Below are 24,856 nucleotides of genomic sequence, written 5' to 3'. Positions count from 1 at the left end.
AATCTTTTTTTTTTTTTTTTTTGCTTTAGAGAAGAAGACCAAACCGCGCACCTAACCGACGCCGTTTCTGTGAATAGTTTTGGAGACCAGTGCGATCAAAACCAACGTCGTTTTGATCAGTAATGTAAACGACGTCGTTGTGATACACATTGACCTCTTGGTACCAAAAAAATATTATGGTGACGGTGAGGTCTCTCTTCTAGGATTTCTAGCGATCGTTTTGGTCTTATCAAACGACACAAATTTAGGTGTGGGCGTTCGATTTTTCGGTTTGGTTTCGGTTTATAATTTTTTTGGTTTTATAAAAATAGAACCATAAAGATACCATAAGTAATTTGGTTTGGTTACGGTTCAGTTTTTTCGGTTTCATCAAAAATAAAACCATATAAAAATAATATATATCACAGTTTGGTTCGGTTTCGGTTTGGTTACGGTTTTTAACGGTTATTCTATGCTTTAAAAGCATTTCCAGACATTTGAGCGGTGACCACTTTGTTTTTTTACCGTTGGAGAAGGATCATCAATATCAGTTGCTTTCCTTTTTTCAGCAGGATTACGGTCTTGAATTGAATCTGCCATTTGCGATTATTTTTACAATAGATGATCAGTTGATAAGTTTATTAATAACATACAAAAAAACAAAGAGAACAAAAAAAAACCTTTGGTAGTTTGAGTTGCAGACTTGCACGGGAGGAGACGCATGTAAGAGGAACAAATACAATGACAACAAATAATTATGAATATATATAGGTTAGGGAATAGAGACTTAGGGTTAGAGTTTTGTAATTCTATAGATTAATAGGAGATCAATAACTATAAGCACAATAAAGAAAAAATTATTGATATTGTTATCTTATTATATAAATCTTGATGATAAAATTACTCATTAACAAGATCGTGACACGTGTCAAATATATTGATTAGATGTCGACACGTGTCTAATTCTATTTACAGAATTTTATATGTTTATATTTTAAAAAGTGTCAAAGTTATTCATTAACAAGATAGTGACACATGTCAAATATATTGATTAGATCATGACACATGCCTACTTTTATTTACAGAATTTTACATGTTTATATTATAAAAAAATATATTTTTCTAAATCAAAAAGGAAAATTAACAAAATCAATATACTTTCTAATTATATTGTACGTTTGTTCTCAATAAAATTTGACATGTGCAAACAAAAACGAAATTAATTAAACATGTATATTAATCAATAAATAATGAATAACAAAGTTAAAAAGAATAACATAAGCTATTTAACATAATTTTAGTCGAATATAAATTATATTTATCGTTGTAATATAAATTTTTATTGTAAGTAAGCACACAAAACCTTGAAAGAGTAATGAACTTAAAAAAAAAATTCAATTCATGATGTGTATTAGTATAGTTTTACATGTTTTATTTTAAAGATTTTAATGCATGTAGTAATATGAGAAACCTGAAAGAAAAATAGAAAAACTGAGTTTGCAGGAATGAATTTTTGGTTAATTGATGAAAACTGACAAAAGTATTACTTATGAAATTACAATATATACTAGAATAATATTTAGGATATTTTTGAATTTCCAAATTTTTTGTGGATGTTAACTGATTTTTTTATTGATTATTTATTGTTAAATTTAAAATACTAATCAATATACATATTATCTCATATGATGCTCATATTAGTTTTTTTATTAATATTTTAATTCTAATACATGAAGAAGTGAATTATGGTTTTACGATGAAATAGATAGTTAAATGTGATTACTAAACTGAATGTTTAACGATGAAATTTATTTTAGATTAAAAAAATTCAAATATTAATATGTACCATTTTTAAAAAATTGATTCAAGAATATTATTCATATTTTTTATGTTTGATTTTATAATTTGAACACATGTATTTTTGTAATGCATATGTTAAAACATAAGATAATACAAAATATATTATAATTTATAGGAATGAATCTTCACTAATTTGATGGTAATGTCTATATATCTTTATATATGCTTTTATTTTATAACTTTCACTTATTTAAAATTGATTATGAAATGAGTTAAAATTATATTTTGTTAATTTTTATTTGTATATTCAATTCTTACTAAAATATAGACTTGATATGATTTATTAATTGTGTTTGATATAAAATATTTAATTCTATGCATTAAAATGAAATTTATAACTAAACTTAAAATATGGTTTATTACGATGTTATAGATATTTAAATGGTACTCCATGTCCTATAAGAGTTTTTGGATAAAAACACAAACATTAATAAACAATAAATATTATGTCATTTATAAAACTTGAACCAATAATAAAATATACGAAAACGATATATTTCTCCAAGAGAATATCATATCAAGCCAGATAGAACTCAATCTATTAACACGTGCTATATATCTCCGAGAAAATATTTCTCAATCTATATTTCTCAGACTCCATAGTTCAAGATCTATATCTCCTTTGAAACATAGTTTTCACCTAATTACCCACAAACATTGGTTTTGCTCAGTTCACTATTTACTGAACCAACTAAATAAAATAATAAAACAAATATAACATAATTTAAACCGAATTAAATTAAATAAAACAAATTAAAAGAAAAAAAAAGAACATAATGATTTTTTTTCTGTTGATCAAAGATTGAGCTCTATCTAGCTTGATGTGATACTTTTTGTGGGAAAATAGATCGTTTTCCCGAAAAATATATTGCATAGTTCAAATAGTCATAAATTGTTATATTAATAAAAATTATACATAGAAATTTGAGAAAATATTATAAAATAATGCAAAAAGCCTTCCAACTCTTATATAATAAAATTGAGAGAGTATTAAAATGAAATATGAGAAGTTCATATTAAATATTAAAATGTTACAAGATAAAATCTAAAAACATGTCTATTACTACTTTATTATTCTCAAAAAGTTTTAAAATTTTTGCCCGCGTTATTCGCGGGCCTTATCTAGTACAATATAAAATCATAAGCTTGAGAAACTAATTATATCTAATTATCCTAAATTTTTGTAAAAAACCACAAAAATCATTCAGTTTTACGGTTTTTAACCAGACCTAACCTAAACCAAATGACTAATTAAAATAAAAACCAAATGAATTTTTAGATTTAACCAGAACCAAACCAAACCATTTATTACGGTTTGGTCGGTTCGGTTTTTCGGATTTCGGTTTTTTTGCCCACCCTCGCGCAATTATGTTCCCTGATTAAAAACCACGTCGTTTTGGTTCCCCACCATAAAAGCCTGAATATGGGCCGTAAATAGGTTGGTTCAATTGGCCCAAAGGACCAAGAACACGATCTTCTTCACTCGAGACCGAGGAGTAGAAAAAATAGCGAAATGATTGATTCTGTAAATTCCGAAGTTTCGAGTCTTCGTCTTGAGCTCTTGTCTCTTCAGCGTCAAACATTGCAACCATTTCCGTTCCTTTCGTTTCGTGAATCTATCTAGGGGTTTTTGTTTTTATTCACCATCTCTGTCTACGCTTCTTTTATCTAGAATCTTTCTAGGGTTTACTCACTTTTCCGGTAAACCCTAGTTTTAGTGAATCTTCGTTTAGTAATGGAGACCGCTTCGAGCGTTGCCTCGACTCGTGGCGGTTCCCTTCAGAATCCGCCACCTACTCCGTCAAGGAAAGAGTGGCGCGCCGTTTCTGATTCTCATAACGTTGGAAACACCACTGACTATGTAACTTTCAATGTTCGTTTAGAAATTTGAGCAAAGTTTTGATTTTTATGGTTACCCACTTCACATTTTGATTGCCCTTTGTAGGATTTGGAACAGTTGAAGCTAAATCAGACAGATGAGAGAACCATATACGAGGTTAATTACTTCTGTTCTTGCAATTTTACTTATTTGTGTTGCTTAATTGGATAGTGGGAAGATGATATTTTTCTTTTGTGGGGGGTTTTCTTGTAGTGTAGAATGGAAGCGAGCCGGTTGATTTGGATTACTATTCGATTACTATGGATGGTGAGCTGTTGCAGCAGCAAATTCATAACATTTCTAAACAGAAAGGGGAACTACAGCAGATGGAGATTGAGCTTCGAGCCCAAATGATTGCAATGGAATTCAAGAGAAACTTTGAGTCTCAATCTACAGAGTATGCTAATGCTGCTGCTAGAATGCAGGTTGGGTTCTTTTCTCCTTGATTGGTTTATCTATTTCACTGAGCACTTTACTATTGCAAGGAAGATGAAGGAATGTTTTTGAAATTTGTAGGAGCAACTTCATGACAAGGAGAGATCTATTCGGGAGATGGAGAGAATGATAGAAGAGAAGGACAGAGAGCTTCATGCGATTAAACTGGATAACGAAGCGGTCTGTTTGGTTTATATTGTATACCTATCCATTCGTAAGATATAAGTTCAATAGTCTGAATGAGGTATCTAAGTTGTTCTTGTAATTCTGCCAGGCTTGGGCGAAAGAGGGTCTCCTAAGGGAACAAAACAAAGAACTTGCCACTCTCAGGTGCTTTTAATTCTTGAAAATCTTTACTCTTTGCTATGGTCTTATGTGTTTTCCTTTTACCTTTGTTAGGCATCTTTTAGTACTTATATGTAACAGGCCACTTTTTTTTTCTTTCTGTTTTTTGATATGCAGAAGAGAGCGTGAGCACTCTGAAGCTGAGAGGTCTCAAAGTATACATAAATTATCTGAACTGCAGGAGCATATTCAAGAGAAAGAGAGCCAGCTCAATGAATTGAAGGAACAAGTTAGTGTTCCCATGTTTTTATGACACGATAAAATCTGTTAAATCATTTCATGGTTATGGATCTTTGAGTTATATCTCATTGTTCTATTAAAAATTTACTACACTAAAACAATGTTCTCATTATAATGGTTTGTAGCATCGGATTGCTCAAGAAACTATCTTGTACAAAGATGAGCAACTGAGAGAAGCACAAGGTTGGATTGCCCGTGCACAAGAGATGGATGCTTTACAATCTTCTACAAATCACTCGTTGCAGGCTGAATTGCGAGAACGCACTGAGCAGTATAACCATCTCTGGCATGGTTGTCAAAGACAGGTTTGGTTACCTGAATACCTTCAAATGTCTAATTGTTTTGCTGCTCGAGACTTTCCTACTCTTATCCTTTGTTGCTCCTTTCCATTGGTTTCAGTTTATGGAGATGGAGAGATTGCATTCGCATACAGTGCAACAGCTTCAGCTTGAGCTTGCCAATGTAAGGGAAGGAGGGCTCTCCAAAACAAGTTCCAATGGTGCCTCCCAGATTATCCAGAACAGTGGGAACCAATTTGAGGCTCATGGAAACAACTCAGACAGTGCAAATGTGAATGCCCATTCAAATGGAAAAAACACAGATAACATATCATCTTTTACTTCAAGTGATGATAGGCCTACCCAGGTACATGTATGTTTTTGTTGATTCTCGTTAGCAATTTCCTTTCGTTAACTTTTTTTTGTCTGTTGAGATGAATGTAAACATTTTCATACTTCAGTTGGGCTCGTCAGTGGGTAACTTTTAGGTGTTAGATGTTGAAAGTTTAATGTATCCATCTGCCCAAAAAGTATTATGCTGGAAATCAAGATGGTCCGTACAGAAGTTCGGGGAACTTGTAGTTGGAAATATATGTCTCATCCCTTGTCCACTCAATTTTATGCTGTTTGGTTGAAATTTTAGTTTGTGTCATGTTGCACATCATAGATTATCTGTTTTTGGGTCTGTTAACTAGCGTTTTTTTATTGCTTGTGGTCAAAAATTGATTGCAATCAAACAGTCTGCAAAAACACCTACAAAGTTCCTATTCTATCTGTAACTGCCTTTTCGCTTGTGATTATGTGTAGAACAACCGTGTTGATGGTGTATCAGCTTCTCATCTTGGGATGTATGGGTATTCTCAAGCGGGTCAAATGAATCCTCTGCACTCTTTTATCATGCATCAACAAGAGATGCCTCAGCTTGTTCAGCCTCAGGGACCTTCACCTCATGTTGTACAATCAGTGTTGCTGCAGCAAAAGGTAAGAGCTGTATAATGCATCTTTTGTTTTATTTTGTTACAGTTAATGAATATTTTCTTTCATGCTTTTTCTTTGCAGGCTGTACCACATAGTTCACAGATGCCAATGCAGAATCATGTGCACCCATCTCAAGGTGTTCATGGCTTGATAAATTCTGATGCGAAGAGTGATTACGAAGTGCCTGCCAATGAACAGTCATTTGGTCAAGGGTATGGAGATGTTCAAGAAGCACAATACGGATCTTCTACACCGGCATCTTCTTTGAATGAACAGGTTGGTGATGTTCTTTTTTCACATGTGGTTATACATCTTCCATATGGTACAATCTTAAAAAGTACCCCTTAACAGGCAGTTAAATCTGGCAATGGACCCAATCACTCAGAGAATAGCTTTCAAGACATTTCTTCACAGTTCCGTGATGCCCTAAGGATAGACTCCAATGCCCTAAATCAGAGACCTGAGGTATGCAATACACAGATTATCTGGTAGATTCTCTTGGCTTGTAGAGCCTTGTTAGGTTGGCAACAGGGGAAATGTTCTGAATGTATCTTTCTATGTAGGAGGCGAATGGTCAGGTTTCACATGGTGAACATAATGGTGCTGGATCAATTATGCCTGAAACTCTAGTCTCATCCGGGAAAGCTGAGAGGAACTTAGAGAGCGCTCTTCTTGATGAAAGGTCGCTTCTGACATGCATCCTCCGTACTATACCAGCTGGTGGGAGAATCAGAATCAGTTCAACGGTAAGAACAAACTAGCTGTAACCAGAATGTGAGTGAACAATTGAATTTGAAATTGGGCATTTGTATAATATCTGTTTCTCTTGTTCAATACAGCTTCCAAACCGTTTGGGCAAAATGCTAGCACCTCTGCACTGGCATGATTACCGTAAAAAGTACGGGAAGCTGGACGATTTTGTTGCTAGCCACCTCGAGGTATGTCTCTTCCCAGAATTCCCAAACAATTTATGTGTTCTTCTCAAAGCTTTAAAGTTCTAAACTGGTTTTTGCTGCAGTTATTTGTGATAGAAGACGACTACATCCAAGTTAGAGATGGTGCACAGAAAATGGTAGCAGCTTCAGCAGCAGCAGCGAAAGTGGCAGCAGCAGCTACAGCGTCGTCAGCTCCAAACTCAATCTATGTGGCTATGACTCCTATGGCTCAGTCTCAAGGGTTAAAGAAGAATGACAAAACAGTCCAAAGAGGTAGGCAGAGCTCTGATTACATGGTGAAACAATAAAGGGAAAGCTTCAAATGAAAAGAAAGCTTTTGTTATCCTTATCAAGTCAAGCAAGTGATTACTCTGAGAATTATGAGAAGGCATAGAAAAGTGAATTTGCCATTATCTCTCATCTTTTTATTGTTTTCGTTTTTCGGTGTACAATCATCAAAGCTTAAAAAAAAAAAAATCGTTCGATTTTATTTCTAAAGTGCCTTATTAACCCACCTCTAAAATTCTCAATGTTGACCTTCTAAAAAAAACATTTATTTCTAAAAATATTAATTATATGATTAGTATATTCACTTTTTTCTTTACACTAAAAAACACTAAATAAAGAATCTAAAATCTATTCTTGGCAATTGAGGCAAAACCACTGCCTTCAGTTTGGTTACATGTCCCATGGCAATAAAGAAGCTAAAATCTATTTTTTAAGGTAAATTGAAACTTAAACTGATGTTTGAAATAGTGCAAAAATGAAAATTGTTTTGCAAGAAAACTATTGTTTACTGTTTAGAATCGATTGGACTATGTTTTTAGTTAGCATTATATAAGTTAAAAAAAAAATAAATCAATCATAAATTTTTTTTTTGAAGTTAACCGTATTTAATTAAAAATAAAGAATAACCATAAATGAATTATTATTATCTCTAATTATTTTTGGTAGTCAAAAGAGTCATCTTTAGACCTAAGTGCACTGCGCTAGCTCGAAGCAAAACCCGACAAATTTACCAAATTCCAAATTTATACGATCTACAGCTCCGGGGCAAGCATCTATAGTACTCAGGTTCTTCTTCTTACTTAACCCTTATTGTTTTCCTATAAATTTCTCATAAGACCTTCAAAAGCCCTAAGTTGTCTCCACGTGGTTCGTTGTCTCTCTTTCTCAATGTTGATGTTGAAGTTAATTCTGGGTTTCAATTTTGACCTGCGGTTTCAATTTTTGAAGCAGATTTGGTTGTTCTGAAGGAAAAAGTAGTGTTCTATTCGACAGAAGAAAAGAAAAGACATGGTTGGGAGAGAGAGAGCGAATCAGGCTTATCGCCGAGGGTTAGGTCAGAGATTGAAGGAAGATAGGATAAACCAATTACCTGATCCTTTGATCTGTCTCATACTTTCTCATCTTCCTCCACAGGACAGTGTTAAGACAAGCGTTTTAACCAAAAGATGGAGAAGCCTATGGCACTTGACTTCAATGCCTTAATGAGTTTTGGTAACAGCTTTTTTGATTCCAATAGGGTTTCGTACATACATTACTTCAAGTTAACGATTAACAAAAAAAGTCCCATTTGGGTAGCTGAAGCCTCGCAACTTGCGTCATAGATTTATGCTGCCCATATCTTAGTTTTCGTGGAACGCTCCTCATAAGCCTTTATACCTGTGAGACACTAGTATCATTAAAACTCTTATCTGGTGGAATTGCCTAAATCCGAGTTTGTTTCTTTACCTTGTTTGAAGACTATGCATTTGAAATCTATTTGGTACCACCACAACGAGGCCAATTTTGAGAGACTTGTCTCATCCTGCCCTGTTCTGGAGGAGCTAGAGATTAAGGGACGTGTTCGGTATGATGCAACAGTCTTTCGGGTGCTCTCTAGGGCATTGAAGAAAATCAGTATAGAATCAGTGTTTTCTCTGTCTGATTCTGGTTCAGGAATTGTGATTGATGCTCCTCAACTACACTTTTTGAACATTGATGGTAACTTGCCAGAAAGCTTTATGATAACCAATACGGATTCCAATGTCAAGTTAGTTCTCCGCATTCCTTCATTGTGTGAAGCAAGCAATCTTTCATCACAGAAAAGTAGATTGCATAGTTTTCTCCCCCTGATTTCAAAAGTCAAGGATATGAGCATACATCAAGAAACACTCCAGGTATCTATATATGTCAATTCCGGTACTGGAGATGTACCATATTCTATCATGAACAATATTTCTGACCCATATACATTTTTCGTTACGGTTTTAGCTCATCTGCGAATACACGAAACTAGAACCGTTGCCTCAGTTTGGTTACATGTCCTGCCTGCACGTAATTCTTGAATCTTCACATTTGAAATGGTTACCAAGCTTTCTTGAGAGCTTCCCAAACTTGAAATCCCTCACCATGGTGATGATCTTCTAAACCCTATATGTTTTTTTTTTCATCTCTATGAAGATTTCGTTTTAACTTTTCATCGTGTTTTAATCATCTCTTTTATCTTCAGGTTTCCTATGATGATTCTGAGGAGCGGATCATGAATCATTTCAGTTTTTCACATGTGCCTCAGTGTTTGCTATCGTCTCTCGAGTTTGTTGGTTTAAAAGTGCGAATCTGGGGACTTGCTGCAGAAATGGAGCTAGTAAGGTACTTTCTAGAAAATTCGGCACTTCTCAAGAAACTCGCTCCACCTTTGTATTATGATGCGTTTCAGATTCAAGATGACTTCGTCAAGAAACTCCTCAAAATCCCAAGACTCTCTACCAAATGTGAAGTCGTCTTTCTTTGATTGTTAAAAAGTAGAGACAAAATCGTGAGAAATTTTGTTAGAGAGTTTCTACACTCAACGTTATGGATTCTCTAATGCAATGGTAGATATCTCTCTTCCCTTTGGCTTGGACGAGATTAATGAGCGAGCATTTCATCGAGGACATTTACATTTTTCATCCTGAAAGTTTCTAACTCGCATTATTCTTTAAGTTTGGTTCCTTAGTTTGGTTGTGTCCCGCTGCCTTAGTTTCGTTACCAACCTTTCTTCGGAAATACAGCTAGTAAGGTGAACTTGGGAAATCGTGGAGAAACTCTAGCTGTAACAAACATCAATTTTTATTTGTTATATGTTTGAGAGTATTGCAAAAGATATATTTAGGAGTTTCCTGGTAGGTTGAATATATAAAGAACGTAAGAAGAATCTATGCTAAAACTGTTCTAGTGATGAACTTATGATATATATATATATATATTTTTTTACAAAAACTGATATTAGTAATGGCATTACTGTAATGCTGACGCTGAGATTAATTTTTAAAGCTGTACTCACTTTTTCAATATTAGACGTATATATTTTGGACAAAGTACGGTCTTCATTTGTTGTTTCGATGAACAAATTAAAATTTTTAAGGACTTTTGAGTTTTTTTTACATAAAATTTGTGGCATTCTAGCAAGTAATTGTCAAATTTGTGTCAAACTGGTATATTTTCACTTTTTTTTTTGCTTTGCTTCTTGTATGTGTTAGCGGACATACAAATTTAAAACTTTTACATTTTAGTATCTGTGTTTCCGGTTTGATCCAAACAGAGATAAAATAACATCACGGCGTTTGTAGTAAATGGTAAAAAATGGTACGGTGTTTGTGTCAAAAGTACACACGAATCCTCTTCCCAAGGGGCAAGGGGACAGAGAGCCATTCTTAATTCACAGTGGTCTTAACTCTTAAGGCACCACCTACTTAGATCGACTGTGCCTATCGGCTGCTACATGACTCTGGAGGAAGACGAATATATAGGTAATTAACTCAAAACTGGTGTCTTCTTCTTTTCATACTTTTCCTTGATTTCTAGGTCATCTCCAGAAACCTTGAAAACCCTAAACCTAGCAAACATGTAATTTTAGTTCTTCTCTATCGTAACGATATCTGTTTTGAGTCTCTCCAGCGAATAGTGATATATGTATGGCCTTTTCATGTGGTTCAAGTTGAAATTTTGTAACATTTCTTAACCGTTCATTTTTGTTTTTTGTGTGTCTTAAATTTGATTAGTTTGAAGACATAGAAATGGTCGGTAGAAAGAAAAGGACCCAAAATTGTGACAAAGTGTCACATGAGGAAGATAGGATAAGTCAGTTACCGGAACCGTTGATAGCTGAAATACTTTGTCAACTTCCTACCAAAGATGCTGTAAGAACAAGTGTTCTATCTACCAAATGGACATATCTTTGGCAATGTGTTCCTGGATTGGACGTGGAGTTCAACACATTCTCGAATATCGATGCGTTTATGAGTTTCGCTGAAAGGTTTTTCTATTCCAACAGGGGATCATGGATACGCAAACTCCGGTTAAATATCTGCAGTGATCCTTATGGTAAGTGTGATCTCAACTCATGGGTTGATGTTTTCACTACACGTAGGATTCAGCATCTTGGTGTTGACTACATTCCCACTAGTGAGATACCCCTGAGCATATATACCTGCAAGACACTGGTACACTTACAACTTGTTCGGGCCGCCTTGGCTGATGCCGAGTTTGTCTCCTTTCCTTGTCTGAAGATCATGCATTTAGAGGATGTTATATATCCCAATGATACCATGTTGGAGAAGCTTATCTCAGGCTCTCCAGTTCTGGAAGATTTATTGATTAGCAGACCATATCCGTGGTTTGACAAGGCAAAGGTTTTACAAGTGCGCTCTCATACGTTGAAGAGAATCGATATCGATGGGTCTACTGAAGTTGTGATTGATGCACCTTTACTCCTGTGTTTGAGGACTATGATTTACTTAACAAAGAACTTTAAGATCATCAGTTTGGGTTTCGCTACCAAACTGGATATTGATGTCGTCTTTAGCAATAAGAAGACATGCGGTAAAAGCTTGATTCACGATATCCTCACCGATATTTCAAGGGTGAGGGACCTAGTTATTAATAATGTTATTTTGAAGGTATACATCTCAGCCTTTGAACATATATTAGAATATTTAAATTTTCTCACCAAGAATGTTCCTCTTTTTTACTTGTTAACTTTTGTTACCAGGATATCTTGCTATACTCCAACTCTTTCGTGACCTATCCCGCTTGAATGCTGGATTTACTAAATCTGATCTTGAAATGTTACCAACAATTCTTGAGAGCTGCCCAAGACTAGAATCTTTCACATTGGTAACGATTCACGCATAATATATGTGAAAATATGTTATGTATCTCGCCACTAAATGCTTTTCTTTTGTTTTTGCAGGAATTGGTCAAGGACCCATCCATGTGCGGTAAGATGAAGAAAGAACCAAATGTGATGTTCTCAGCAGTGCCTCCATGTTTGGTATCATCGCTCAAGTTTGTAGAATTGAAACGTTCAATCCCAAGGTATGAAGGAGAAATGGAGCTAATAAGTTACTTCCTGAAGAATTCAACAATCCTGGAGAAATTTAGGCTCAATGTTTACTACACGAAAAAGGAAAAGTGTGTCTTCCTTACAGAACTCGTTTCAATGACAAGATGCTCTAGCGCTTGTAAAGTCCTTGTTCTTTAAGTACTTAAAAAGATATTGCTGAACACTTCGTTTAGGTTAATCTTTTGGGCTCTGAGAGACAAAGTGCTTATCACCAGTGACCAGTTTTCTTTCGAATTTGATATCAACGTACTACCTATTCAACACTAAGTAGCTACATGTTCTTCTTCTCAAACACGTACTAATTAATCATATATTAAAAGTATAGAGAAACAATGCCATAATTTTGATTCTAATGCCAACTTAGATTATTATTAAAGGTCGGGGAAATGATTATCCATCAAGTCGCTTTCAAGGTTTCTATATGTCAATCGTCAATAAACTCACTCTATATGTATTTTGTAACTGAACTGTAAAACAAGATAAAGCCATTCATATCTATATTTTCGGTCTATCTATTTTCATCTCATTCATTTTAAAGGCAATCATTGACAATTATTAGTTTAACTCAACAATTAATTGCATGCATCCGAAGTTTAATATATTACTCTTTTTTAACTTATTAATTTAAATGAACCATTGACATCCTCTTGTTTCTCCTCATACGTTAAAAAAATTACATATATATATAAACTAAAATTTCCAGTCTTTCATTATTGGTCTATTTGTATTTTATTTTTTAAAAGATAATATTTATATTCAATTAAAACAAATATATAACAGTTTAATCATATATATCTACATTAATTATGCTTTAAACAAATATATGACTATATGTGGAAAAAAAACAAATATATAACTACTATTTTTTTTACTACAAAAGATTAGCTTAAAAAACAAATTGGAAGGGAAATTGTTTACATACATAACATCATGTTGAGATTTGCGCTCTTGGAGTTACTACTAAACTGTAACTTAAATTATATAAATTATGAATTGATTATTTTTTCTCTAGTCATTTTCATTTAAACACGATATAAATTATAATTGTAACTCTTCTAATTTCCATATTTTATAAATATAACTTTCATCCTTTCTTATCATATAAATAATTAACAATTCTCACATAGAGTTTTCTTCTTTCTCTTTGATTTACGTTTCTCGTAATGTTAATGTATGAGCGGATTCTTTAGCACACCAAGCGCGTGTGTTTCCGCATCATGTTTTGTTTGTAGACAATTTTCCTCCTAATTGGCTCGTCTGAGCTGATTCTTTTGTTGAAAAAAAAAAATTAACAATCCTTACATCCTCATCAATCATATCTTAATTTCTAAATATTTTGTTTGGTTTTTTTATGTTCTTACATGGGTTAAAAAATCAGTTAAGATATCATTGAAAAAGTTTGATCATACTTATTTAATATTAGATTTTCAGTTTTATTTCTTCTTTGGTTTTAGATTCAAAAATATTAATTTTTACCACTGCAAGGAAATTAAGTTAGAGAATCCTTCTCCAATCTTTACTTTGAATGTTTGATTATTTTCTTACATATTCGTGTATATTTATTTTAGTTTAAAAATATGCCATGTTTTAACAAATTAAATAATCCATTGTGAAAAACGATGAATAGATGAAACTTTCTATGCCTGGGTCATGCCTAGACCAAGTTCAAATACATGAAAATTACTGGTAACAAAACACAACTTCTGTTTTGTCACACACAAGTTCAATCCTTCACAACCCCCAAAAAAAACATTATTGTATATCAAAACATAAAATAAAGTAAAAGAGAAACTCAACAGCACCAACAACATCATAATGCAAGAAGTCCTATATGGCTCGACCCTTTCAGTGTCTGCTCCTGCAGATCACAAAGTGTAATCACCATAAGCCTCACTTCCAATAAAGTATATAAGATACAAGAACACAAAAAATTACCTGTAACTTAGCAACCAATCTCTTTTTTGCTTCTCATCAACCCGTTTTCTCCTTCTGCGAGACTGCGGCTCCTCCTATCTATATCTATGTCTATCTGGCTTCTTCATTAGCTTTTCTATTTCAGCAAGTCTCAACATGTTTTGATCAAATTGACGCTTTTCTAAACTACTTTGTTCTGTTCTTTCGCCTCCTGCAAGTTTCTTGACCTGGACAAAACTTGGAACATAAGAGCACACACTAATTAGCCAACGGTTTTCGTATGCAGGTACTCCGAGATCCAAATCTTTTGAGTCTCCAGCCTCTCCAATGATCTTAATAAATGTTTTGGGACATTCTTCAGACTCAGAGTCATAACCATAGTCTTTACCAACACACATGAAGAATGTCTTCTCCTCGTTAATGAAGAAAAAGTTTGGAAAATTTATCCTAAGCTCCGTATCAATTCTCAAGAACTTGCTCCATGTCACCGTTTCGGCCTCGATCTTAGTTGTAATCCATACCTCAAACTCATAATCATAGTGGTGGTGAAATAAAGCTGCAATCTTCTCTTCTTGAACACAAGATAAATTCACATATGCATATTCACGATCCGTAGCGCATGATGGCAGAGGCAGAAGCGGCCCAAAACTCTCTCTTGTAAAATCAAAACAGATTATGTGATCCTTAAAACCTTTTGAGCTCCTTTCTTTAGCACACCAGTAACTGTTTCCCTTAAGAGAAACGCTTCTGCTTGAACAAGGTATTCCCCAGTGTGGAGCGACGTCAAGAGTTGTCCATAAACCAGAATTAAAATCGTACATTTCATACCAAAAAAATCTACAAACCTCAACAATTTAAGGCTACGACAAGATTCCTTATCCTCGTATCCGAGAGTATAATTGAAATATCCTTGTGGAAGGTGAGTATATCTGAGTTTGATCCACCTTGTTTGGCCCCAATACGGATTCCAAACCACAATCCTAGTATCGTCTTTCAAGAAGCATAACAATAAACCCTCATAGTGGTCAATTTTGATATACTAACTTGATTGTTAGGGAAACTAAGTTTACCTCTAAGCTCTATACATGGATCAACTTCAACCATGCCGCTCATTAAATAAATACTTGGAGGCTGTACCACGATCATCATTGACTCCCCTTGTCTTGTTAATTTACCAATGTGCATCTTCTTAAAGCTCTCACTTTGGGATAGATTGTTCCAACTTTTGCATGTTAATCTGACAGCTTTCAGAGATTTCATGGGAAGCCTATTAATAATATCCTCCATCAAATCCCTTGGAAGATTGGAGATCATCGTCGTCGTCATCGTTTCCTCTCATTTCTTGCGGCTAAGGTAAAGAAAAAAAAGTATACACGACACATGGATTGCAGATACATAAATAACCCTAAATAAAATTGGGGTCAGAATCTAGTAAGTCTTTTAGATGTTAGTAGGTTCGGATCCGCACGTAGGTTATGTTTATAAACAAATTTATTTTTGTATATATAGTCAAACTTATACTAATTAAGATTAGTTTGATTTTTAGTTTGGTTTATTAATGTTTGAAAACTTGAAATAATAATGGTTTCATCAGTATTTTAAAATTTAAACAACATAATGGTTGGAATGGCAACAAACTAAATCAAATAAATGATTAGTCCCGTTAGATTTTATTAAATTTGTGAACTATCAAACTGGATATATAACCGCTAATAACGATGAAAACCTATTTGAGACAAATACAAATATTTAGGGGGTGGACGTAATTCTCTTTCCGTTTTGTCATGTTCCATTATGACCTACACCGTTCTTAAAATTCCTATTGCACAAGAGAATTTAAAACCAATATGGGATATTCTAGATATGGGACAAATATGTATTTCCGATTGAAAACGAGACAGGACGAGACGGAACTGGACGAAAACATAAATTCTCGAACTCCGGTATGGAATAAACATATATATAATTCATAGTATATTTATATATCATATGTTATAATAAAAATATTACAAAATTACTTGAATTATTTATTCTTATTATTTTATATATGGTTCACCTATATTAGATTAGTTTATTTGTTTCTAGGTTTTGAACATGGGGTACACCGCAAGATATTTTTTGTTTTACTGTATTTTGAATATATGTTATTTTTGTCGTATTTTAAATCTTTTAATTGTTAGTCAAGGCGTTATAGTATTGTTTTAATTTGACTTGTTATCATATTTACCGTTGTTAAAATTAAAATTTTATTAATTAAGAACAAAGTGAATTGGTAGTTTTGTTTTTTGTTTGTATTAATTTTTATTACTCCACATTAGTGATTCTGTTTTAGTTTTCATATTTGTTTCTTATATTGAAAATTTGCAGTATAAGCTTTTATTATTAAATTTTATTTTATTATATATATATATATATATATATATTCAAAGTACATGAAAAATCCATAAGTCCGTAAAATATATATTAACATTTTTAAAGTACATTTTGTGTTCTACCTTTTAAGTTATATTTATTTACAAAGTTAATCCCTACAAAATTACACAAAATAATAACTAAAATATGGCAATTAAAAATCGAGTACTCAATTAATATGTGTACAAAATCGTTACACCAATTTGATTACTAATATATCTCTTCAAAATTAATTCTATTTTCCTAAATTATGCCTATACAATCTTTACATTTAACATCATATTCCTAAATTGACATCTTGAATCTGGTTAAATAAGGTTTAATTCGATGTCAAAATACGGGTTAAATTCTCAGTTAATTATTTGGTTAACACTACAAATATTAGAATATTAGACATATCAGTAATTTAACTAAATTCTGTAAGAAAATTAAATTATTAGCAAAATTGTTTCTTAATCAGATAATATCTTATCAATTACTTATTATGTATTTTATTATTTATACAAATAATGAACAATCCAAATACTATTTAACTAAATATAACACACAAATAGAAGTTAAAATTCTATTATATTAAAAAAATGCTAGTAGACTAAAAATTTCATCAAACTTACCCTTTATAAAACTCTACCTTGCTAAATATTTTTTTTCGGATTGAAATATTTTAGCACTCAAATCCACCCACCCGAAAATTTTGGTTATATTGAGAGGCTTCAAGATGGATAATAATTTAGAATGTTATTGGACAAAAATGGGGAAATAAGTAATATATCCACCACCCGCAATTCTTTGTAATTGAATTTGAATCACATAGTTATTCCTAAAGACTTGTTTAGTTGTAGAAAGAGGAGTTTAGAATGAGTGAGCTAGTATATATAGTTATCTCTTTAGTATGGTAATAAGACTCCATTAATGATTCAAAGGTCAGAATTTCAAGATTATACATGTACTTTGCAATTGAGGGTTACGTAAGAATTTTAAGCATGTACTCTCAAATATTGTTAATCAATGTAGATGGCAGGATTTCATCTATCTTCTACTAATCGTTTTTTTCATATGCCTTTGTTTGTCATGTCCAATTATCAATGTTTTCAGTTTTTGTTATGTACAGAATCAAGAAAACTGATATGACAGAGAAGCTAGAGCTAGAAAAAAAAAAAGAATAACAATATATGACCACTTCTCCATTACTTTTTCCAAAATTCATTGTGCTATTAGTTCTAATTTTCTAAATTACAGGTACATAAAGAGACATGATGACCAAAAAATACAAAAAAAGGCCACATAAAGTCGTTCATGTCATTAGAAAAATAAACTGAGATTGGTTGGCTAGAATAGACCACTTGCATAAGTGAAGCCAAATCTTTCGATGGTTTTCCATTCTCATTGGACCATCACTTAGCTTTTCCTTTCTTAGCTTTTCCTTTCTTACTGAAGAACCCTCACTTAAACTATGTCATGATGTGTTTTACCGTTTGACATATCTATGGAATACAAAGGAAGCATTTTGGTAGAGTCGAATAAAGATAGTAATGATGTAAAAATATATATTTGCTTGATGAGTCTCAAAGTTGAGTAAAGATTGGTATTTATAAAGAAGGTAGGCGTCAAATTTATTGTTGAGGTGATCTTAGAAAGTAAGTAAAAGTTACATATACGATTAAGGGAAAATGAATGATAGTAATATTTAAGGGAAGATTAGGAATTCATGATATAACAAATTTGATTTGTAGAAGATTGTAAATGATTTTGTTTAGGTATTAATATTATGTTCGAATATTTGAAGAATATGCCACTTAGAGGATTCCAATTTCTAGTTGTATTAATTTCAAAAGGTAACTATATTTTAGCTACAATATATTACTGTTCCACTTTTTATGGTATGTACTATATAGGATTGGAGAATATGTTTATTTGAATGATGAAATAAGATTATTCACTCCACTTTCATGGTAAGTAGCTTGTAATGATTTAATTATTTTCTAATCCGACGTTTTTTTGTTTTTAATTTTGTTAGATAACTAATCCAAAGAATAAGCATTAAAATTAGGATCCGCGTCCTTCCCAGCCCAGATCCGAACGGGTTATCCTTGATCCGGATAGCTTTCTATATGGTCGCTTAAATATCCGAATTTTTAGCCCTTAACTACCCTTTTTTTTGTTTCTTGATTGCTCTTCAATTTTTTTTTTAGAGGGTATTGAATGGAATTCTTCATTTTTATTTCTTTTGAACTCCCTAATTATAAATGTTTAATATTTAATTTAGAAAACTATTTGAAAAACTTAATATATTCAAAATTAATTATTTATGCTTTATACCCATATCCAAATATATATATATATATATATATGAAATCTAAGAATCTATCATTATAACTTATAACCAATTATTAAAAGAGTTAGTCATTTATTTATTTAATAATTGTTACCATTGTTTTAAGGAAGTTTTCTTTTTTTTTTTTTTTTGGACCTGTTTGGTAACATGGATATATGATATGATTTTTTTTCTTAAATCTCTGATTTGTACTCCACATTGTATAGATTATTACACTTACAAAAAAATTCATTAGAGTCGGTTAAGATAATCAGCTTGTATTGCATAAACTTTTATCCCAGTGATTTCTTCTTCTCCATCTATGTTCCTTGGTTTTAGTCGTCTTCACAAAACCCTAAACCTAACAAGCCGTCGCATATGATGTTATTTCTTCTCTCTTGGTTAGATTAGCTAGTATGTCCGTATCTCTTATCTATATTAATATTTTTGAAGTACATTTTGTGTTATGCCCTTTTACTTTTGTTTATTTAAAAAGTTATTTATAACATTAACCTTAAAAAAATTTCCAAAACTAACATTACTACAGATTTTGTTTCCTAAATATTTTACATTTCATTCAAACTAAATAAATCACAGTAATCAATATGGAAATAGAAACTATCATATATTTAACCACACATTTGTTATGTTTTGAAGATATTCTATATCTGAATCATTCGCAAACAAAGAAAACAACAATTTGATTCCCATTTTCTTTTCCCAAACCTGTGAGATTTGATTATTAACATAAGAAAAACTTCGATTGACATTTATTCAAATATTATAATTAATATATATAAACTTAATAAAAATAAATAAATTATTACGAATATATAAAATTAAAAAGTTTAAAATACTATATAATGTGGTTATAGAGTAGATGAGTTATAAAGAGGACATGTTTGAATTAATAAAATATTATTAAATTTGTGTTAATACGGGTTAAATTCTCATTTAATTATTTATCAACACTACTAATATTAGAATATTTTACATAAAATCAAGTTAATTTAACTAAGATTGTGTAAAATAATTGAATCATTAGTAAAATGTGACTTAATCACAGCATATAAATTACTTATGTATTTAGATCCCTTATTTTTTGTTATAATAACTAAAAATCAAAATAGAATCTCAAACACTAAACAAAACAAACGAAATATAACTAACAAATGATCATGAAGTGTATTGCGGGTTCAAAAATAATATAAATATTTATCTGCACAACAACCGGAAAATTTAGTTATTTCTTTATTTAGAAAACATCAAATATTTAACAAATAGATACAATATAAATATAAATTATATGCCCGCGGTGTACCGCGAGTTAAAAACTAGTTTAACTCGAAATTGGTGTAACTTTCAGTTATTAATCTTAGTTAAATTTGATGATGCAGATTAGACTATTTGTGTGCTCTGAGAAACAAAATACAATAAAGAAAAACAAAAAATGTGACAAAGTGAAACAGGAGGAAGAAGAAGATAGGCTAAGCCAGTTACCGGAACATTTGATATCCCAAATTCTTTATCATCTTTCTACCAAGGATGCTGTCAGAACAAGCCTTATGTCTACCAAATGGAGAAATCTTTGGCAATCGGTTTCTGGAATGGACTTAGACCTCGACGAAGTCTCACTCTCAAATCTCGATGACTTTGCGGATTTTGGTGACAGGTTTTTTGATTCCCACAAAGCATCATGGATACACAAACTCCGGTTAAAAAATATCGATGTGCCTTATGGTGAGTTTGATCTTGATTCATGGATTGATGTTGTGACTAAGCGTAGGATTCAACATCTTGATGTTGATTATTATGGGCATGATAAGATACCCCTGAGCATATATACCTGCAAGACACTGGTATACTTACGACTCTGTTGCGCTTGCTTGCCTAATGCCGTTGTTTCCCTACCTTTTCTGAAGATCATGCGTTTAGAATATATTAGGTGTCCCAATGGGACCATGTTGCAGAAACTTATATCAGGATCTCCAGTTCTGGAAGATTTAAAAATCATCAGGTCTCCGAATGATGGTGAGGCACATGTTTTACAATTGCGCTCTCATACGCTAAAGAGAATCGAGATCAATATGAAGGAGTCGTCTATTCAAGTTGTGGTTGATGCACCTCTACTCCAGTGTCTGAAGACTAAGGTTTACTCAACAAAGAGCTTTCAGATCATCAATTCGAGGTTCCCTGCTAAACTAGATATTGATTTGCGATCAGAGCACATCTACCCCACTGAAGAAGTGATTCGCGATATCCTCACCGATATTTTGAGGGTCAGGGATCTAGTTATTAGTAGTAATACTTGGAAGGTTTACACGTCTCAACATCTGCTCATATTTATTTATAAATATTCCTCCACAAAAGTTTCTCACCATATTTAGTGTAACTTCTGTTACCAGGCATTCTGTTTTGGTTCACGCCAGTTTCTTAACCTATCCCGCTTGAATGTCAGATTTGATATATCTGATCTTGAAATGCTGCCAACCATTATTGAGAGCTGCACAAAACTAGAATCTCTCACATTGGTAATGAAATAGCTTTAACCCTCCAATCTACGCTTATTGTTTGTGAAAATATTTTAATTGTGCATCTCTCTAGCTAGTCAATATTTTTTTTCTTTCATTTATTTCTATGTTCATGTTTTTGCAGGAAATGATTAAGGACCAATCCATGCAACTTAATGAGGAGAAGAGAGGACCAAATGTGATGTTTTCAGCAGTGCCTCAGTGTTTGGTATCATCCCTCAAGTTTGTGGAATTGAGACGTTCGATCCCAGAGTGTGAAGGAGAAATGGAGCTAATAAGATACTTCCTGAAGAATTCAAAAATCCTGGAGAAATTAAGGCTCAACGTTTACAAACACCAATGAGGAAAAGTATGGCTTCCTTGCAGAACTCGTTGCAATGACAAAATGCTCTAGCGCTTGTGAAGTCCTTGTTCTTTAATTACTTTACAGATATTGTTGAACACTTCGTCTAAGGTTAATCTTTTTGTCGTTTACTTGATTTAAGAAGGCTATTAGGCTTTGAGGGACATGTTAACTAAGTCCTTATGTCACCTTTGTTGGTTACTGGCTTACTGCTCACGTAATAATCACCAATGACCAACTTCAACAGCGTACTCAAGCACTAATTATAATGTGTTGTTTTACATCAAGGACTAGTTAATCATATACTAAAAGTACAGAGAAGCAATGCCAGAATTTGGATTCTAATGCCAAGTTAGATTATCAAAGGCCAGGGAAATGATAATACATTAAGTCGCTAGCTTTCAAGGTTTCTATGTCAATGCAGGTTTCTATGTCGCAAAAATTAAGCTATATATAAAGGTAAAATCCGTCAATAATCATCAAGAAAATCACCTTTCAGTTAAGGTAAAATTCGTCAATCAAAATCTCAGGTTCTGAGGCAGAAATGTAACTCATAAGGTACTTTTATGATTTGGTAAAAACTACAGGAGTATGGTTTGTCATTCATAAATCTTATTATATAAAGGTTGATGACAAAATTACTAATTAAGAAGATCGTTACACGTGTCAATTGTATCATTCAGATGTTGACACATATCAATTCTAAATTAATTAAAAAATTTAAAATAAAAATGTAAAAATTCAAAACCTACCATAAAAGGTTTTATATAAAAGTAAAATAGAGAAGAGAAAACTTAATTTTATTTAAAATGTTTTAAAGAAAAAAAATCTTTGTAAACTTTCATATGTAAAACAAAACTTTAACAGTTTTAAAAATATTAAAAGGAAATTATAAGAAAATTATAAAATTTAAACAGCTTTAAAATTAAAAAAAGATCATTATAAGGAAATTATATATATATATATATATCATAAAATTCGAAAATATAATATAGTTTATTTATTTTAATTTTAAGTTGTTAATTTTACAAGAAAAATAATTACTTTTTATATAAAATAAAAATTTGATTGTGAAAATATACAATTAATTACTGTTTCTAAAAATATAAATACTCACCTTTACATAAAGAAAAAGATGGTTGAAAAAAAAAAATAGATCGTCTCATTTTTTTTAACCAATCAAATAATTTATTCAAAAAGACTGTTATTATAATATATATAAGATAGGAAGATAAGAGTATGTAATATTAACATATGCGTTTTTGTAACTATAAAAATGTTAAAGCGAAGACTNTTCCGTAGAACTGTTCACATACGAATCGGTTAAAATTTACCCAAACAATTGGCGCTAAAAGGAGGGNTTTAACCAATCAAATAATTTATTCAAAAAGACTGTTATTATAATATATATAAGATAGGAAGATAAGAGTATGTAATATTAACATATGCGTTTTTGTAACTATAAAAATGTTAAAGCGAAGACTTATAATAGGTTATTTAATGTGTTCATAAAGATAATTTGTTGGTAGTAGTAAAAACTAAAAAATATATTTTAGTGGTAATGTATATTAGTAGGTTTTTAAAGGGATATACATTAGTATATTATAGCAAAAAAATAACAACTATATTCTACAACTAAAGTTTATCTCTTTACTTTTATACATTGTTTTTACTTATGAAAATAATTAAATATATATTCTTTGTTAAATTTAATTTTATTTTAATAACTTTGAACTCATCTAACCAAACAATAAATTAAAAGGAAATTCATCGGTTAGTTGTCCAAGCTCAAGGGAAGGGGTTTACAAAAGAAACTTCAGAGATAAGAGAACGCGAAGCACGGAGAAGACAATCTGCCTTCGCATTTGAATCACGCGGGATCCAAGAGATATAGAATAGTGGGAAGGACTCCAGCGAGTTAAACTCATCGATCAGATTGGAGAAGGATGGCCAATCTTCAGGGACTGCACAATAGTGAGTAAATCAGCACAATCTGTCTTGAAATGTTGACAAACGATCCCTGTAACATGTATCCGCTCCATGACCCACAACAAAGCTTCTAACTCCGAATGTAGGGGGAGGAGCTCCGACTTAGGGATGGGCATTTTGGTTTAAGTTCGGGTTCGGTTTGATTAATTCGGTTTTCATAAAACTCTCACCATACTCAACCAAAGTTAGTTCGGTTTGGTTTGTAATTGGGTTGGTTTATGTTCAGTTTGATTTGGTTCGGTTTGGCTCTAATTTGGTTCGATTTCATTCGGTTTACAAATCAATTAATGTAACAAAACAAAATTCATTGTCCTTTGATAATTTTTGGGAAAAATAAATTCACTCTCGGTTATACTTTGGTCAGGTAAGCTTAAACCGATGTTAGTCATCTTAATAGAACGTCTATTATATTGATAAGACCGTATGTCATATTGATAAGTCTTATATTATATTGATAAGATTATATATTATATGGAGGGTCGTATATATTATGGATATTCAATACAAAGATAGAGATAAGTTATATTATCAATATACAATCCTCGTATGACCGACATATATTGAAGGCTAACCCATGAGGTTGCAACAGAGAAGACTAAGCCCAGCCTAGCTAAAACTAGGGTTTGGGGTAGCTATAAAAAAAGGGTCTCTAAACCATAAAAGGGAAGAGAGGAAGAACCCGAGAATATTCAAGGGGCTATAACCCTATCAAGGGACTAAATCTATTGGAGAGCCATATTATTTATGAAGGAACATCTCACAACGGGTTCTGATATTGATTTATTGTAATCTTGAGCATTAATCAATAAAGATCTCTTTGCGTTCATTCCGTAGAACTGTTCACATACGAATCGGTTAAAATTTACCCAAACAATTGGCGCTAAAAGGAGGGGCAGTTTTAACTACGTGAATATGAACGACAGGAGATGGTTTAACGTCTGCATCAGCTCATATGTTCTCAAAGATAGCTGATAAACTCAAGGATCTGTTACGATGATAGAGAATCTAGAGATGAGGGCATAAGCTTTCAACTACACAATTGGTTTAAAAAAAAAT

The 24,856-nt window shown here is 32.3% G+C and overlaps 2 protein-coding genes and 3 pseudogenes across 5 annotated transcripts; 4 read left to right on the top strand and 1 right to left on the bottom strand.

Annotated features, from left to right (window-relative positions):
• LOC104761392 (ninein) lies at positions 3,316–7,421 on the top strand. Of its 4 annotated transcripts, none has more exons than XM_010484470.2 (14): positions 3,316–3,712; positions 3,785–3,835; positions 3,937–4,143; positions 4,235–4,333; positions 4,428–4,483; positions 4,616–4,727; positions 4,864–5,043; positions 5,138–5,389; positions 5,824–5,997; positions 6,097–6,270; positions 6,346–6,459; positions 6,558–6,740; positions 6,834–6,932; positions 7,013–7,421. In XM_010484470.2, exons 1-14 carry the CDS (start codon positions 3,575–3,577, stop codon positions 7,235–7,237), a joined length of 2,064 nt encoding a protein of 687 aa, XP_010482772.1. In that variant the 5' UTR covers positions 3,316–3,574; the 3' UTR covers positions 7,238–7,421. The 4 variants fall into 4 exon arrangements, with proteins under 4 accessions (XP_010482772.1, XP_010482769.1, XP_010482771.1 ...); XM_010484467.2 differs by having other exon boundaries at positions 3,318–3,712; positions 6,076–6,270; XM_010484469.2 differs by having other exon boundaries at positions 3,319–3,700; positions 6,076–6,270.
• On the top strand, positions 8,678–9,810 carry LOC104763436 (putative FBD-associated F-box protein At5g53635). The gene is made up of 3 exons (XM_010486809.2): positions 8,678–9,091; positions 9,186–9,326; positions 9,424–9,810. The coding sequence occupies exons 1-3, from the start codon at positions 8,678–8,680 to the stop codon at positions 9,703–9,705; spliced, it is 837 nt and encodes a 278-aa protein (XP_010485111.1). The 3' UTR covers positions 9,706–9,810.
• Positions 10,970–12,435, top strand: LOC104763435 (annotated as a pseudogene).
• LOC104763434 lies at positions 14,307–15,537 on the bottom strand (annotated as a pseudogene).
• LOC104763433 lies at positions 20,329–21,887 on the top strand (annotated as a pseudogene).

The sequence above is a fragment of the Camelina sativa genome, chromosome 18, assembly GCF_000633955.1.
Source record: "Camelina sativa cultivar DH55 chromosome 18, Cs, whole genome shotgun sequence".
Taxonomy (NCBI): Eukaryota; Viridiplantae; Streptophyta; class Magnoliopsida; order Brassicales; family Brassicaceae; genus Camelina; species Camelina sativa.
This window is presented reverse-complemented; position numbering and strand designations above follow the sequence as displayed.